Genomic DNA, 16556 nt, shown 5'->3' on the forward strand with positions numbered 1-16556 from the left:
ACACACACTATACTTTAACACCTACTGATATAACTACTAGACAGTGAGTCTCTGTGGATACAATAAATCTGGTGAGATGGCCCAGTATTGTATCATAAACAAACAAAAACTTGCCTCTTCACCGATTACGGGAGTTCCTGGCATAAACAGCCTCAGGCATGTGTATAACAAGAGAGAACACATTTCTACCACAGTCTCTCTCTCTCTGGTGTGAATGAGTGACAGTCTGTAAGTATCTTTTGTTTAAATTATGTATTGCGGTTTGCACTGACTCATGTATGAGAGAGATAGAGAGATGAGTAATAAAGTAACTAATACTGAAAAAAAAACCAATTTAATCTGTGCAAATGATCCAAAGCCAGCAGCGCTGCAGACATCAAAGCTGCTTCTTGTTATTATTCAATTTTCTTTTTTTAATCTGAATTTTTGTGCCACTGCTTCCTATTATCAAAGTGTGGTTAAAAACCGCGCCCCTGGCTTAAACCCTTTAGTTCTCTTGTGTTTTCCTCGGGGGAGGGGGTCCAACCCCGTGTTAGAAAGGTTCTGGATGAATAACTTTGATGTAAAAGACATCAAAGTCATTCATAAATTAAGTCACATGCAAATGATTGACATTGTTTTCCAGTAGTGATATGAGCTTTAGCCAGCAGAGGGAACTGTTGGAAAACTGTTGGCTGGGCCCACACTGGTACAGATGGACATAGAGATGTTTTCATGACAATACCAATGGAGACACTCATTAAAATAACTGTCAGTTCAGTCAGTTTTACTACCATATTGTCGCAGGCCGTGCGGGACATTTGCTGTTATAACATTAAAGGTCGAGGGAATCTACAGCAGAACCCAGAAGATTTCTAAGAAATCAGAGAAGCTCTCTTATTAAAAAATGAGTAGAAAATCTTCCTGACTTCAGTGTGGTGGGCACATTGGAAAAGAAATAAACAATATATATTAATAGTTCAGTTATAGAGAAAAATGGATATAAATCAGTTTACTGTAACATGACATCACACCTTTTTTTTTTTTTTTTTGAAAGGCAAACGGTTCAGATTATATCCAAAACAACAGTGGATAAAAGCCATAGTATTGCTAGGTCAGTGTTTACAATACTCAACAATTAGTTCCAGTTTTCTCCTCAATGCCTCCTTTTATTGACAACAACAGTCTGCTCCATCTAGTGGTTAAATTAATTCTTCGGAAAATTGATGTAATTATGAACTTTGTCTCCACTGATTAGATCATCATGTGATAGAATTTTACTTGGCCCACGATTCTGTTCTCTCACACCTGGTGCACGGATGGTGTCATGGAAAGGTTTAATCCTGGGGTGGATCAGGTGGGCTGGAAGAATAATACCGATAGTCGTATAGACGAAACTTGAGAATATCATAGAGGTTTAAAAGGTAGATATTGGCTTTATTTTTTTAATTTTATTTCTTTTAATAGATTACTGATCCGTAGGTCTGTTATAATCTAGTACTTCTCAAGTCCTCCCATTTGTTTCATCTTTATAGCTGCTTCCAGCCTTAAAGCTTTGGATGCAATCATCCTGGTTACCTCCAGAGGGAGACATTTTCTCATTTTCTCTCGTTCATATTAGTATTTTATCCAGAAATTAATGATTAGCTTAACTTCATGGAATTTAGAAAAAAAATATCTAAGTCTCCATGTTTGTAATCAGCACTCTGGCCTCAGTCTGTATGTTTTGTTTTGTTTTTTTGTTAGTTAGTTAGTTAGTTAGTTAGTTTTCCTCTTCATAACATTTTATGATTTGAAAAGCAGCCTCGAAATACTTGTTTCAAATCACAAACGACTAATGAGGCATTAATAGTGTGTTTGTGTGCAGGTTTACCGATGTAAACGAGAGGCAGTTCACGGCGAAGTGCAGCATTCCCATCGGCAGATGGGAGGGAAGAGGGCTGATGTGTCCCAGCCCTCTGCATCCAGCTGGTGCGTCGCACCACAGCAGTAGTTCGCCACACTCACCATGGCTTTAGCCACAGGCAGGACGCTCGTGGCACTATTTCTTACGCTTTGTGGGCCAGGATGCAGCTGGGCAGGTAAATCGTTGATTTACTATTTCATAAGCAGGTGCAAGTAGAGCACTTACGTGTATCTGATTATCCAGGTACTGTTGCTTTCTTGTCCACTCGTGAAGAGAAAGTTGAACTTATCAAAGAGGTCACGTGCCTTGTGATTGGATATTTAAAATGCATTCAAAAGAAGCTGTCATATTAACAAGTTTAAACAAAAGGAATCCTAGAATGTGCAGGTATTTGCATGTGTGCACGTCAGTGTCCACGTTTCCATTTGCAGAAAACAAAGTAGATTAAGTGCATCATATTTAACTCACTGGGACGTTTCATTTCAAGCGTGCAGTTTGAGTCACTATCAGATGTGAACGATTTCGTTTAAATGAGAGCTATTAGAGAAAATATGAAGTGACAGCATTTTTCACCCATGAAACTTTGTGGGGGGAAACTATGATGCAGGAGAGTTATGGAACAAGTCCTTTCCTTAGTGGCCACATCCGAAAGTAACTGTGATGCATGGTTAGGAGATGATGACAAATTTCTGGCGACATCATGAAATACTGTGAGTGGTGGCATATTAAATATGGAACTAATTCAGCTGAATGTGAAGATAAATGGCTTTAAAGTGGACTTTGATTAGTGACTAGAAGTGAAGGAGTTGATTTGAGTCACATCATCCATCAGCTATAGTCAGGAATGGCTGGACAGTGAAGCAGATTTTGAACCCAGGAGACTATGCAGGTTTTTTGTTGATTCATAGGCTGGCAGGATTTTACTAGAAAGGCGCAGTGATATATCAGATGTGCAGCGAATTTTTGACAAGCACAGAGAGTGCAAACCACAGCTGCACATATGTTTTTGAAGTTTCTTAAGTGCTGTTTGTAAAATCAATTTTCAGGGAAAGTATTCCACATCCTCCAGACAGTGAAAACATTCAAAATATCAAACGTGCCACAAAGCCCAAGGAGTTTCACAGAGGACAAAGGTAATCTTTTTGGCTTGGGCTTAAAGGCCAGACTTTCCTTCACCCTCCCTTCCTCCTCGATTTTATTCAGTTCACTTATTTTGTCAGTTGATCTGTAGACTTCTATATGCCTCCTTCTCAAATATAAGCGCTGAGCGCATGAGATCACTGCTTTCACTGAATATAGGCAGCTGCCATTTATTGTGGTCCTTTCTCTGAGTCACTTTCTTTTCCATCGTTTTGGAATTCTTTTCAGAGCGTCACATTTATTCACTTCCACACATTTACACCTGGGAGCCCCTGCAGCTACAGCTCACTGTAGATTGGACCAGTTTTGAGTTAAATGGCTTCCTCTCGGGCCTCTCGACAGTAGTTGTTAAGAGAGAGGATAGTGTTACTCATTAGCTTTCTCTGCTCACATATCATCAGCCCGTCACTCTGAAATTATTCACAAAAGAGGACGAGTAAGCTCGTGGGGATATCTGAATACCTCTACAGGGGCAGTGCAGGAAAAACGAAATCTGCCTATCAACTTCTGGAATTTACACAAACTGTGTGAAGAGCACGAGGGACAGGGAGTGAGGAGAAGGAATCATGTCCTTGCAGGTCACTGGAATTTCATTATTCTGCTCCAGTTCACATGTCAGGATTCTTCAAGGGAGACTACATGCAAGAGTTTTAGGATGAGGAGTTTCATAACTTCAACTTTTTTACTTCAGGAAAATAGAGACTTACTGAGAGGCTTTTTCCCCCCTGCATATTTCTAATATTGCTAATGCTTTCCGTAATCTTAAATCACCTGACCCTATGCCCCTGCTCACCTGCACCTCGGCTGCATATCAAACCTGCCAGCAACAGCATGTCTCGTGTCATGATGTCATCTCTGGGCACTGTTCCACTTGCTTTAACAAGTACCACCTGGCCTACGAGCACCCTGTCAAAGCTTGATTTGAGCATATTAGATGTGCAGCGAGAAGATAGACAATAAACCAACACTATGAGGCGTCAGACCTCATCACTAACTGCTTTGAATAATTCCTTAGAATAACTTTGGAAAGGTTTTTTATAAAAGCAAAGTCACATGTGAGCACCAGCACAGAAAAGCTAAATATGCTGTTAGATCCCAAATGTTCTGGTCTGCTTCTGATTGTAGATGTCATGTGCCATAAACGTTTTGGATATGGATGCGTGTAACCTGCCCAAAGCTAAGCGCTTACTCACTTGAGGCTGTCGCTTCAAATAAAATCTGTCCTCAGTCACAATTCAGTGGCAAATTAAGCTCAAGTAAACACAATAAACTGGTTGCAGAAAGTCAGGCAATTCAGCGATTGGTGTGACTGACTGCAGTCAGAAAGCAGTGATAAACTTTGGGCACAGTCTCAGTCTGGTGTGTTGGCTTTATCACAGAGTCGATTGCAGGAGAGAGTTTACTGGTCGTTAGAGGTGAGGCAGTGGTGAACTGGTAAAAAGAGAAATGTAGCACTGGGCAAGATTTCACACCTCCCACATAGATGAATGTATGTTCACACAGGCATCTGAATTCTTTTAAACGTGCAAATTCCACTTATTTTCTTAAGACTAACTATCAAAGAAAACGATATTTAGAGTAATCTTGTGGCTTTCTGGGAAAAGCCGGCAGTGACTTGGATAAGAAAACTGATATTACACACGTTTCTAAACACCATGTGGAAACACTTGCGATACGAGCTCTAGCCAATGGTTGAAACATCTAAAGACAAGAGAAGCAAGAAAATATTGTGTTATTTAACTCCCTCGGGTCCCTGAACACATAAACACGAAAATAGGTTTCTTAGTCTTGTAATTAAATCTGCAGATTTTTGTCGATTCGTGTATTCTTTCAAGCAGAGCACAAATGCAAAAGACACGTCTTCCAACTTCCCACAAGCTCCAACAATTGGGTGGTTTTCTCCACAATTTTACACCATTTACAGCAATTTTTCGCCTCCAGCCAAGTACAGTTTAGATAATTTGTTTGTGGTGCTCTCTCAGTATTTAAAACTTACATTCAACAGCATCTTTTCAGAATACGTTTTTCATTTATTCTGTATAAAACACAGAACCCACTGTGAACAGAAAAGCCTTTCAGTAAAAACTGCTCACAGCATGCTCTGTTTATTATCAAAAGTTAATGGGACATTGTTTCTGAAAAGGCACGCTGTTGTTAACTCTTTTTTTTCTAATGCAATATTTCTGCATATAAAAATGGTGTTTATATAAGTTGTATCAGAAACTTCAGAAAAAAGCAAAAAAAAAATATGGACAAACAAACCCAAAACATGTGCAAAATGTTCTTTTCTTTCTTTTTTGTGTTATTTGAGTGGTTCAAGCACATCTATTTTAAGCAACTTAAACAAAATACAGTTGAGCAACTGGACTTCACCTCAATCTTGAGTTTTAACTGTTTTTACTGCTATATAAGGCTCATATACCCACAACACACATGTGCAAAACTTGTGCTAAAATGATTAAAACCCTATAGCAAAGCAGATATGTCTATGCCACCTTTATCTGGCAATTCACTAGCAACTCTTATTGTTGATGGGAGTTTGTGGAAAGTGACATTTATTAGACATTATTAGCGAATTGTTATGAGGTGAATGAGAGGTCACGACCTGTGATTTTGATGCAAGGTAAGGTAAAAAAAAAAAAGTGTTCTTGTAAAAGCAGAGCAGACTGCAGGTGCTCCAGCACAAGTATTTTATAGAACAGTTTTGCAGCAGTCATTTGACCTCAGGGCTTACCTCCATGTGCTTCTACACATGCTCATACATGTCTGTGCGTACCTGTGTGTGACTCTTCAAGGGTGCATGTGTACCTCACGTCCTGTATCCATCTAACACAAGGGCCCATGCTTTTCTAGACACACAAGCATAAAAATGAAAAAGGCAGTGACATAATGACCTCAGGCCCTGCCCTCATTCTTAACATAGTTAATACTTTCCACTGTCTAACTCAATCATACTCTATCCATCTTTCCATTTCACATTCACAAACACAGCACAGACAATGCTATTATATTACTGCACCAGTCTCCCATGGCAACTCCCTGAAAGCAAGCCTTGCTCTGTATGATTAGGATTGGTACAGCCACTATTGCTCAGCTTCTTCCCAACGTGTTTATTCTTGGATATCATTTGTGCATCTGCTGTCTCTGAAGACGTCTTGATTTAATCTGGTTTGCCCTTGGATCAAAAATTTCCTGAGAGGCCAAATGAAGGCTGTCTGGACAGAGGAAAGGATCCCATCCTATGTAACACACAGCCTTATTAGAAGCAGCCTGCGTCAGTGGGGATTGTCATGCACAACTGATGAAGCTTAGTCCACTGTAAGACTGAATTAATGAGGAAATAATGAGTCGACTGTGTGTGTGTGTGTGTGTGTGTGTGTGTGTGTGTGTGTGTGTGTGTGTGTGTGTGTGTGTGTGTGTGGGTTTTTTTTTTAACTTAGATCACAAAATGATATAAGCCATTATCTCAGGAGTTGGTGATGGCTGAACTCAGCAAAAACAAATAGGAGACGATCTTTCAGCACAGGCTAAAGTCCTGAAACAACGCTAAAGGGCTATGAACAGCTGTGACCATCTGGATAACAGAGCTCAGGAGGCCTAAGTAGCAATTATATCTAAATGTTAAAAAGTGAAGATCCAGCTGGGAGAGGTGAATTTGTGATGATACTAAACCAAAAGTGCTCATGTAAACCTCTGCAGGGGAAAGCCAAGGATATCATGACTGTAGCATATCATCTGTTTAGCAAATGTTCCAATGTTATTAGGATCTTTCGATTTAAAGCTGCTATATTTTTAAAGAAAGAGTGCATTAATGGCCGTGCATCTCTGAAAGGAGAATCTGTTTGTGGTGTTTTATGATACAGTTTTGGTTTGTTCTTGCTGCTCTCAAATTTATAGCAGCAGCTACAGACAGCTGATTTCACTAAAAACTGAGTGCATGCCACCTGCTCTGGATTGATTGATTGATTGATTGATTGGTAATTTATTTCAACATGTGAACAAGGCTGGTGGATCAAACAGCAGACAGATAACACAGCGTACGCAGTGAATTTTAGAGCTAAAATTTCCCTGAGAACTTGGTGGACAGCAGACCTGAGTTGAAATAGGCCCATTAGATCAGCGTTTATTGGGTGGATAAAAAAAATACACGAAATAATAGAAATTGTTTGTTACCATTGATCCATGAAAATATAATAATTGGTCAGTTCTGTACTTCTCCCAATAAAGTTTTTTGTATATTTTTGTTTTTTAGTCATCAGAATTTAGATTTTATGAAGTACTAATTGTGATGTCACATTTGATGATCTGAGTGAGATCTGAAATCTGACCGAGAAACGGAGGACACTGGGCAATTAGAGCCAGTTACCCAGCTTTTGTATCTTTTCCGTCTGTAGGCCACACGAATGCAACCAGTGGTTTGCACCTTGTTGTTAACCCTCTGTATTTCCAGTCATGACAGTGTCTCTTGGTTGTAGACTTTGACGATGGTATGCCTACCCCCTCGAGTGTTTTTGACTGAATTAGATGGTATGAAATTGTTCTTATGAAGTTGTACTTAAAGTGAAAAGGCATAAAATACAAATTCAAAACTTTGTATTTTCAACTTCAGATACGATGTCCTCTTCATTTGTCCCGAGATAACAAGGGAACAGATCTGGTCTGGCCATTAAACTGGCTGTCAGTCATGTGTACAGTTATTTTTAAAAATGGTGAGCTGTGTATAAAAGCTATTGTAATTTTTATGCAGTTATTGCAAAGTCTGCAGCGAAGTCTGTTTCTTTGTGTATTTGATTATAGATGTGATGCTAAATATACATAAAATAGAAACAATATTGTATTAAATAATACTTGAAACCTGCAAGAAAGACTTTGGAAAATGTTTCCTGAGTTTGTAAATTCGGTTATAGAGAGGACTATTTTCTTAGGGAGATTTATTTTTGCCGAATTCATGTTTAATGCACTTCCACATTTCTTGCATGCTAAATGCTAAATAAAAAACTCTTTTAAAAAAATGTATGCCCCTGAAATGTATCTTAATGTGGTTTTTGTGTTGCAGCAGAGAAACTCCCACGACCACAAAATGTGAAACCAACATCTGTGGAGAAGGGCCTTAGGGAAAGCTGGGAGCCGTCTATCCATCTGGATGGAAGACCTGTGGACCGCTTCATGATCAGCTCCAGTAAACCCACGAGATCCCATCGATTCACTAAAGCGAGCAAGGACAGTCGCGCTCCTATGTTGGAGGATGTAGGTAAGAAAGAGTCAATAAAAGTTCAAAAAGAGGAGGATGAGAATGTGAGATGTTAAAATCAGATGGTCACGATTCCATAACCATGTTGAAGTTATGCCTGTAAGTGAACTGGAACTAATGGTAAGTGCTGGTAGAGCTGCTAGACAAAAAAAAAGTAATCCAGGAGAATATAAATGGACACAGAGCATACAAATAAGGTTTGCCTTAAACCGTGAAGTGAGCTCTGAAATCTCACAGTTCTGCATTTTCTCAAGATAAATGCCAAGAATGAGACAAGGAACAAGAAGCAAAGTAGACACTCAAGACAGTGAGGTGTGTAAAAGTGCATGCGTATGCTAACTTGATTAATGATGATTAATCTCTATATGTGGATTAGTTCATAATTGGATGCACTGTCCTAAAAGTTTGCCAGAGGGAAAGCACACCAGGCCATCGTCATCCTAGCTCAGTAGACAGTGGTTGTTTGAGGCTTTAGAGAAGGGGCTTATTTTTAGGTTTTAATAGCTTCTTTTGGTATTTTCTAATCCCACATTGTAAAACTTAAGGTCTTTATCCTTCCATATACATACATACATACATACACTTTGTGTTACTGACTGAGTCCAGCCTGCTTTTGTCATTATTTCATTTTCCTCCATCCTTGGCACCATGCTTCATCAAAGTCTGCAGCCAACCCAGCCCTGCTCCTATAATCCTGTGTTGTGGCCACTTACTCTGTGCATGTGTGTGCGCGCAGCTTATGTGTGTCTGGTGGTCGTTGTGGTGAAGGACTGGGTGGTGCCAACTGATGAAGTCATGCATTGTCTGTGTTTTCAAAAAAAGTGTCTACAGATGCCTGTGTGTTTGTGTTCTTGTGTGTTGCCCAGTACAACTTCTGGTGGCCGCTGTGGTCTCTCCAGCTCCAGCACTGTTCACCGTAAATCTCAAAAATCTGGCAGCCGAGCTCAGTCTCAGCTTCGCCTTTCCAGAAATTCCTTGCAGATCATGTGTTGTTCCCTCAGCAGCATGAGAGCAGCATCAGCTGTCATAAATAACCCCATACTGTTTGCTTCAACATCATTAATGTGTCTGGAGCAACAAAGACAAAACGTCGACCTGATATGATATAATATGATATAGACTATGTAAACAATATTTTAAAAATCAGTTTGTTTTTCTTTTTATCTACAGAATGAACTGCTTCCTTACTAGTTGATATATCCAGATATCCTGTGTTTTTGTTTCTAGACCCTGAATGGGTTAACCTGGATGGCTTTGCTGTGTTGGGCGGTGCACCTGTCAGCAATTTATCAGCAGGTAAACCTAATCAGAGGGCATCATTACCAACATTACATGACAATGGGTTAAAAGCACGAAGAATTGTCTTGAATTCTCTTTCTTCAGGCAATAATCACCCTTTTCTTTATCCCTTTACTTGGTTCTTCCCCACGGGATGAATAAAGGGAAACACTCATTTGTCTCTGACGCCCACATTTCTGTCTATTTAGATAGATGTGTTTTTCTTGTAGGTGAACCATATTTTAAATCTGTTTTAGAGAGTGTTACCTTTAATGACATATGCCACAGTTATTTTTTTTTTAAAAATTACCTGTCAGAGATTTCAGTAGACTGTGAAATCACAAGAAATCAGGAACAGACACATTGCTGGAAGCCAATATTGGCAGACTATTTAGAAAGTGAACACTTTGGGTTGCGGGTATGAGTGCCCTGTCAAGCAGGCCTTACTGATTTATCAGGTAAGTGAAAACTAACTGCAAACAATTTTGGTAATTAATTATAAGAGTAATTTATCAAGGAAATGTATTAATAATTGGTGTTATAACATTCTCAAAGGCTGTTAATGTCATTGTGTGGTCAGTCCAAAACGATGTAAGCAGTAGTGATAGCAATGCAAACATATGGCCCTCTAGGACTTATTTGTACAGTTCTGTGCAAAAGTCTTGAACCACCCCATATTTTTTTGCATTTTCCTTCCAAGGAGTCAGACTTTTTCTTTTCTTTAAGTGTCTTGAGTATTAGCTCTCCAAATTTTTGATGATCATTCAAATTTCTTTGTTTGGACATTGGCTCCTTCACTTGTTTTTCAAATCTCGTACCTAACCCTTTTCACACTGAGGAGCAACTTAGCAAAAAGACCTGAGTGATACATCTGGCCCTGCTGTATGCCAAGCCTCATCAGACGTAGTCTCAGTGGAAGGGTGGCTGGCAAAAAACTATTGTTAAGGAAGGGAAACAGGGAGAAAAGGCTGGGGTGTGCCAAATTACACAAGAATTGGACTAAAAGTCGATGGCAACAGATCTTATTGAGCGATCAATTGAAATTTGAAATTTGTAGTTTAAATTATCGGCAGTACGTATGGAGGAGGTCAGGAAAGAGGTACAATAGACAGCGTCTACAGTCATCTGTAAAACATGGTGGAGCTTCTGTTGTGGTTTGAAGCTGCATTTCAGTCAGTGGTGTTGGAAATCGTGTCAAAATTGCAGAAAAATGTAGAAAAGTATGATCAGATATTGATCAACCATACAATATTATCTGGAAAGCATCTAATTGGCAACAGCTTCATTTTTCAGATTGACAATGATCTCAAACACACTGCTAATGGGGTAAAAGACAGAAAAACACCAGTGGAACACATTCAGTCATGGATTGGCCTCCCCAGAGCTTTCCTAAGAGCCGTTGTGGTCATTCCAATATTAATTTTCAAGCTTGGTGGAATTCTCCAAACTTTACATGTATTGTGCATGCATGTGCATATTTGCACGTTTCGCTGAATCTCTGTATGCTGTCACTATTTTCCATTTCCAAAGTATAAAAAAAATTAGTGGTGGCTCAAGACTTTTGCATAGTGCTGTACTTTTTTTGTGTGCAGCCCAATGTGATATTTGAGCTTATGTCATGTAAATGCTCATTGGTCTAATCAAACGTAGACATGCATCATACTGTTCCAGTGGACAGTTTAGTCTCTCTAAACCACTTAATCGTGGCAGGGAACGTGGAGAAACTCTTTAAAATTCCCTATTGAAAGGATGGGAAGCAGAAAGGAAACCCAGGGCCTTCTTGTTGCAAGGCAGCAGTGGTAACCGCAATGCTAGTCTGGAGTTTCAGTTTTATGTGTTTGAGGCAGAGCTGCTCCAGGAACATGAATAATCATATTTGTTGATTTACTTTTGGGAATGGAGACGCCTGGAAAGGCAGAACAAAGCCAAATGAAAAGTAAGAGCCAAAAGGAGAAGTAGCTAATGTTATAAATCTTCATTTACTATCAGCTGAGAGCTTATTAATAATCTAATAATCTAATTATTAATGATAATTGATAACTCGTTCCATGCCATTTACCAAGCATAGCACTAGAGCTAGCACACTTCCTGCACACTGACATTGTTATATAATGGCAGTGTATACCATCCTGAAGTTTTTTTTAATGCTTTAAATTTACTTTATATATGAAAATAACTGAAATGAGATCGCATGTGTGCAAACTGAATGTTCCTCTTTGTTTGATGAAACAGTTCAATTGTAAAAAAAAAAAAAAAAAAAAAAAATCAGCATGTTAACATTTATTGAGCTTCAGTAATGAAAACAAATAACAATAGCATGATTAGAACATGACTATTAATCAGTCACAGGCGCTTATCAAATGTTAAAGTGCTGCCAGGCAATTTCTGGTAATTTACAACTGCAATTTGATATGCGTCTTTTGGGATGATACTAATTTGCTCATCTAATTTATAAGTCATCTAAGGTACACAATGACTTAGCAGTCTGGTATGCTAATACATAAACTATGGCGACAACATTGGCATTAGCACTGTATATTTTCACTACAGGCTAAACTGATTAGCTCTGCTGGAAGGAACACTTTGCCATTGACTGGGAATTGTTTGTATAAATTAAACTGTGGGTAAAGTGAGTAAGTATGAGACCAATTTGTTTGCAACATTTAGACTTCTTTTTTTAAGGTTGCAAAACGTCAAAGTTTTTGAGGAGCGTCCAAGGACATAACGGAGACATTCTTGGGGACCTCAGTCTGAACACTGAGGTGTGCCTCGCTCTGTTTTTGCTACGATATGCCTGTCTGTCAGCAGGCAAGCCTCATAGCACCTCGGTCCACTGAGCTTCCAGGAAAAGACATAAGGGATCTGGCATTACCAGCACTGTCAAGTCAGTGGTTTAGTGGTTCGTGGCATTGTGACCTGGGCCAAATTATGTATTGTGACAGTTTTCCAGACAGAAAAAAGGGAAGACTGATTAAAACCAAATGGGGATATTTCTGTTTTAAGCTACTCTTGGTATCAGAAGAAACAAATGGAAAGTGCTTGGGATGAAAATTAATTGTCAAAGGGTCATGGCTAGTTGCCATATGGTGAACAATGTTTACAAAAAATACAAAAGCTATGAATGAGACACTTTAAAGTATTATTTTTGGGGTATTTTACGCTTATAGGATTAGTGCAGGTATAGGTAGAAGAACACAATTTTTGTTAGCACTTAAACCAATAGACCTGTTAAAAATAGCTAATTGTGTGTTGTAAAACTATGCATACCCTTACTGCTTTCACTTCAATTATAGGGTAGGCAGCAGCAATGTGCTGCAAATCGAAGGCACTTGATTAATTGATCATCGGCAAGTGTGAGCACTGTAAGCGTGAGCACAGAAAGCAGAGCATAAGAACAGAAATATTGGCAGCTTGATAGTCTGGAGAGTTCAGGCATCACCCATGATATTAAACAACCAGTTGTGGCTGTCGATTATAAGGCCATTTCCAGACAATTTGAAATCCATCATTCTGCAGCGAGAAAGATTATTCACAAGTGGATATCATTCAAGACAGCTGCCAGTCTTTGCAGGAATGGACATCCCAGCCAATTAACCCCAAGGTCGGAGAAAATGCAAAAAACCCAAGAGCTACATCTTAGACTCTACAGAACAAAAACACTGAACATGTATGACTTGTTTGGAAGGTTGCCAGGAGAAAGCTGTTGCATCTGAACAAACCACAAGACTTCTGTAGCAATGTACTTTGAACAAACCACACCAAAGTGGAGATGTTTGACCACAATACATAGCACCACTAGTCTAAAGCATATCTGTACAACCACCTCATGCAAACTGTCAAATCACGGGGGTGGAGGTGATGATTTGAGCTTGTTTTGCAGCCACAGGATTTGGTCCCCTTGCATTCACTGAATGGACCAGGAACTCCCCTGTATAGTATAGCTGCTGAATCATGGGATGTACTTCATTTTTAACAGGATGTATATACTGTTATGAAAACTCTCTTGTTCACATTTTTGTATGCTTTTATTTGTTTACAGTTTTTTTAAAGCCTTGTTAAACTGAAAAGTGTAGTGGGAAAGACCAACACAACATTTGTCCACATTAAATCTGTGATTTGAATCACACATGACACAAATTCTTATTCTGATTTCACAGTTCACTTACTGGAAATGTGTGAAAACACGCAAAGCTGACAGGAAAAGCAAGAGAAGGATTCAGAATGGGGTTAGGGCATTATTAAACAAATAGCCAGTACTGTCTGAATCCAAAGGGAAGACATTCATTCAGCTGTGCTGGCAGTACAGACAGGAGATACAGACATTAAGTAATAAACAGAGTGATCCAAGTTGATCCAAGTTGAACCAGAAAAAACCCCAAACACATGTATTTTCTTCATGGTCTTCTATACATTGTGTTTCCTCATCACATCTTCTTTGTCCCCTAACTACAAAACTCCTTCTTTTTAAGTCACTTTTAGATATGGTGGCCTCATGTAGACACCTATAATCTAATTTGGCTCACTCTACATGTTTAATAGAAAATAAAGTCTTACATTAAAGTATTGATTAAACCTTTTTGAAATGCATCATGTTCACCTTTTTACATCAGCTGACTTATCAGTACTCCCCCAGCTGTGCACGCAGCTGTCCTGATGGGAAACAGAGTGGACCTTTTCCATCTGAAAGTGATTATGGTAAACAGAAAAGGGAGGAACAGATGGAGAGAATGGAAGAACAAAAAAGAGGGAGGGGCAGATGTTTTTTGTTTTTGTATTGGAAATGCTATCGCTAAGCACTGCAGCCAGATGAGAGGGATTGTCTGACTGTCTGAGTCAGTGTCTGAGATGTTGTCCAAGATGGTTTGGATTGAAGCGGGAAGCAGAGCACCAGAAGTTATAGCAGATGACAGGGTACATGATGCAGTTCTTCAGCATTTCCCTTCTGTGACAACTGGCCAGGCTGACAGGCGGTGTTGGATGAGTGTGACAAGTAATTATGTGTTTATCAATAAGCGGATGTGTCTTGAGTGGAAAAGTTATGTGGAAACATTTTCCATGGAGGATAGTTTCAAAAAGGCCCCAAAGGCAAACTGAGCACAAAAACCAGATTATGTACATTGGGATTTTAAAGTTAAAATGAACAGTGCAGTCTGAATTTTAAATTTATTATATCCATCAGCAGGTCCAGTAAGATCTTCACAAACAGTGGTGCCCCGAAATCACTCCTCCGTAAAACGGGCAACCAGGATGGACAGGAAGGCTCAGCTGTCGCCTGATGTCAGAACACACAGGAGGGCACCTCAGTCTTCCTCTGGTCCCAGGCAGCCCGAGAGAGTTTTGGCAGGAGTTCCTCTGCTGGAAAGGAGACGCCAACACTACGCCAAGCCTCAGTCTGATCAGAGAAACCGACTCGCACGCAAACTAAGTAAGAGGGCCAATATTTTATACTACTGATCACTAAATGAAATGATGAAATGAACAAAGCTTTAGGTTTTAGTCAAATATGATGCTGAGTAAGAAATGTCAACATGTCCTTATAGTATTGGAAGATACGTTGTGGTCAAACGTTTACATAGTCATGAATTTCATGCTCATTTTGGACTTTTAATTTCCTTGAACTTTTCTTTTTCCAAGGGTAGAATGATTTTAAACCAGACCTCTTAAAAAAACAAGCATTGGGTAGAGAAACTTGAATTGATTTTGGATTTTCTCTAAGCCACACAGTGCCAAAATTACAGATGCAGGCTCAAATACATACATACACACAACTAATATTTGGTTAAATGCCACTTAGCAAGTTGCACCTTGACCGGACATTTTTGGTAGCCATCAACAAGCTTGTGGCATTATTCTGGCTGGAGATTTGATCACGCCTGTTAGGAGAGTTGATAGAGTTTAATTAAATAGATTGGTTTCATAGCACAGAGTGTAATTTACAAATTTTCCTCATTATTTCATTCACTTTGTGTAGTGCACCAGCACCACTGGCAGCAAAACAGCTGCAGACCATGATACTACCACCACCATGCTTGACATTTTGTACAGTGTTTAGGTTTAAGAGCTCTTGTTATTGTGACCAAATAGCTCAATCTTTATCTAATGTGACTATAAAACCTTTCTGCAGGAGGCATTTTGGCTTATACGTGTGGGCAGCTGCAAATTTTATTCGAGCCTGAAGGTGTCAGTTTTGGAGAAGGGGTTTCTTTCTTGGTTATGACCCTCTCAGTCCATTGGAGAAGCGGTTTCTGTCTCCATGGTGATGGAAACTGATGATCTAGGTGTTTGCAGTTGTTAAGAAATGGTTCCAAGAGACCTTCCCAACTTGTGGAAATCTACATATTGGAGCCTGTACATAAACTTTTAATCCTGTGTGGATTAGAGAAAATCCAAAATCCAATTAAAGTTGTGCACTTACTGCTTGTTTTTAAAGTATGTAATAGATGCTTTTGAGTCATTCTACCCTGGAAAAAGAACAGTTCAAATAAATGATTAAAAGCCCTAAATTGCTATGAAATTCATGCCCATGATTACTGTATGTATGTATCTTTGACTGTGACTTTAGGTGGCACACAATAATTTCCTGTGGCAAAGATTACTGAAATAAACCAGCAATAAAAAGGTTAACAACATCTAGAAGGCATTTGGATTTGTCCTAGTTTCTTATTTATTTGTTTGTTTCCTATTGAAAATAATTTAGCTAAGAGGATACATTTTTTGTACTATCTTTAGTTTCCAGAGTGTAAACCCTGGCCGTGCCTGGTATCCCTTTTTTATTCATAGCGTCTGAGTCCGTTCATGTGGTGTCACTGCAGGCACAGAAGGCCCAGGGTCAGAGCAAACCTGCCAACAGACCAGTCACAACCAAAACAACCACACCAGGTACCTGCAGGTTTATAGAGAATCATTCTGTATGTCTTTTTTTCATAGTAGATATAGAAAATCTGCAAAAATTCTGCAAAACTACCTTGCCAAAGTTTAGAAGAAGTCAGGGGATGATGTATA

At 39.2% G+C, this 16556-nt stretch overlaps 1 protein-coding gene across 5 annotated transcripts in view; it reads left to right on the forward strand.

Moving 5' to 3' along the window:
* The first annotated feature begins 1313 nt into the window (after positions 1 to 1313).
* The window catches only part of fndc1 (fibronectin type III domain containing 1), a 42622-nt gene continuing 27379 nt past the window's right edge, over positions 1314 to 16556 (forward strand). For 2 of the 5 annotated variants that reach the window (XM_085247384.1, XM_085247388.1), the window contains exons 1-5: positions 1314 to 2060; positions 8082 to 8276; positions 9504 to 9572; positions 14734 to 14979; positions 16335 to 16433. In XM_085247384.1, the coding sequence (XP_085103510.1) occupies positions 1988 to 2060; positions 8082 to 8276; positions 9504 to 9572; positions 14734 to 14979; positions 16335 to 16433 (682 nt within the window). In that variant the 5' untranslated portion in view covers positions 1314 to 1987. The remainder of the gene's footprint in view (positions 2061 to 8081; positions 8277 to 9503; positions 9573 to 14733; positions 14980 to 16334; positions 16434 to 16556) is intronic. The other 3 variants (XM_085247385.1, XM_085247386.1, XM_085247387.1) reach the window with 3 other exon arrangements.

This window comes from Mchenga conophoros, linkage group LG15, assembly GCF_057382185.1.
Source record: "Mchenga conophoros isolate Kocher_MC1m ecotype Shallow Benthic linkage group LG15, M_conophoros_male_GT1.1, whole genome shotgun sequence".
Classification (NCBI taxonomy): domain Eukaryota; kingdom Metazoa; phylum Chordata; class Actinopteri; order Cichliformes; family Cichlidae; genus Mchenga; species Mchenga conophoros.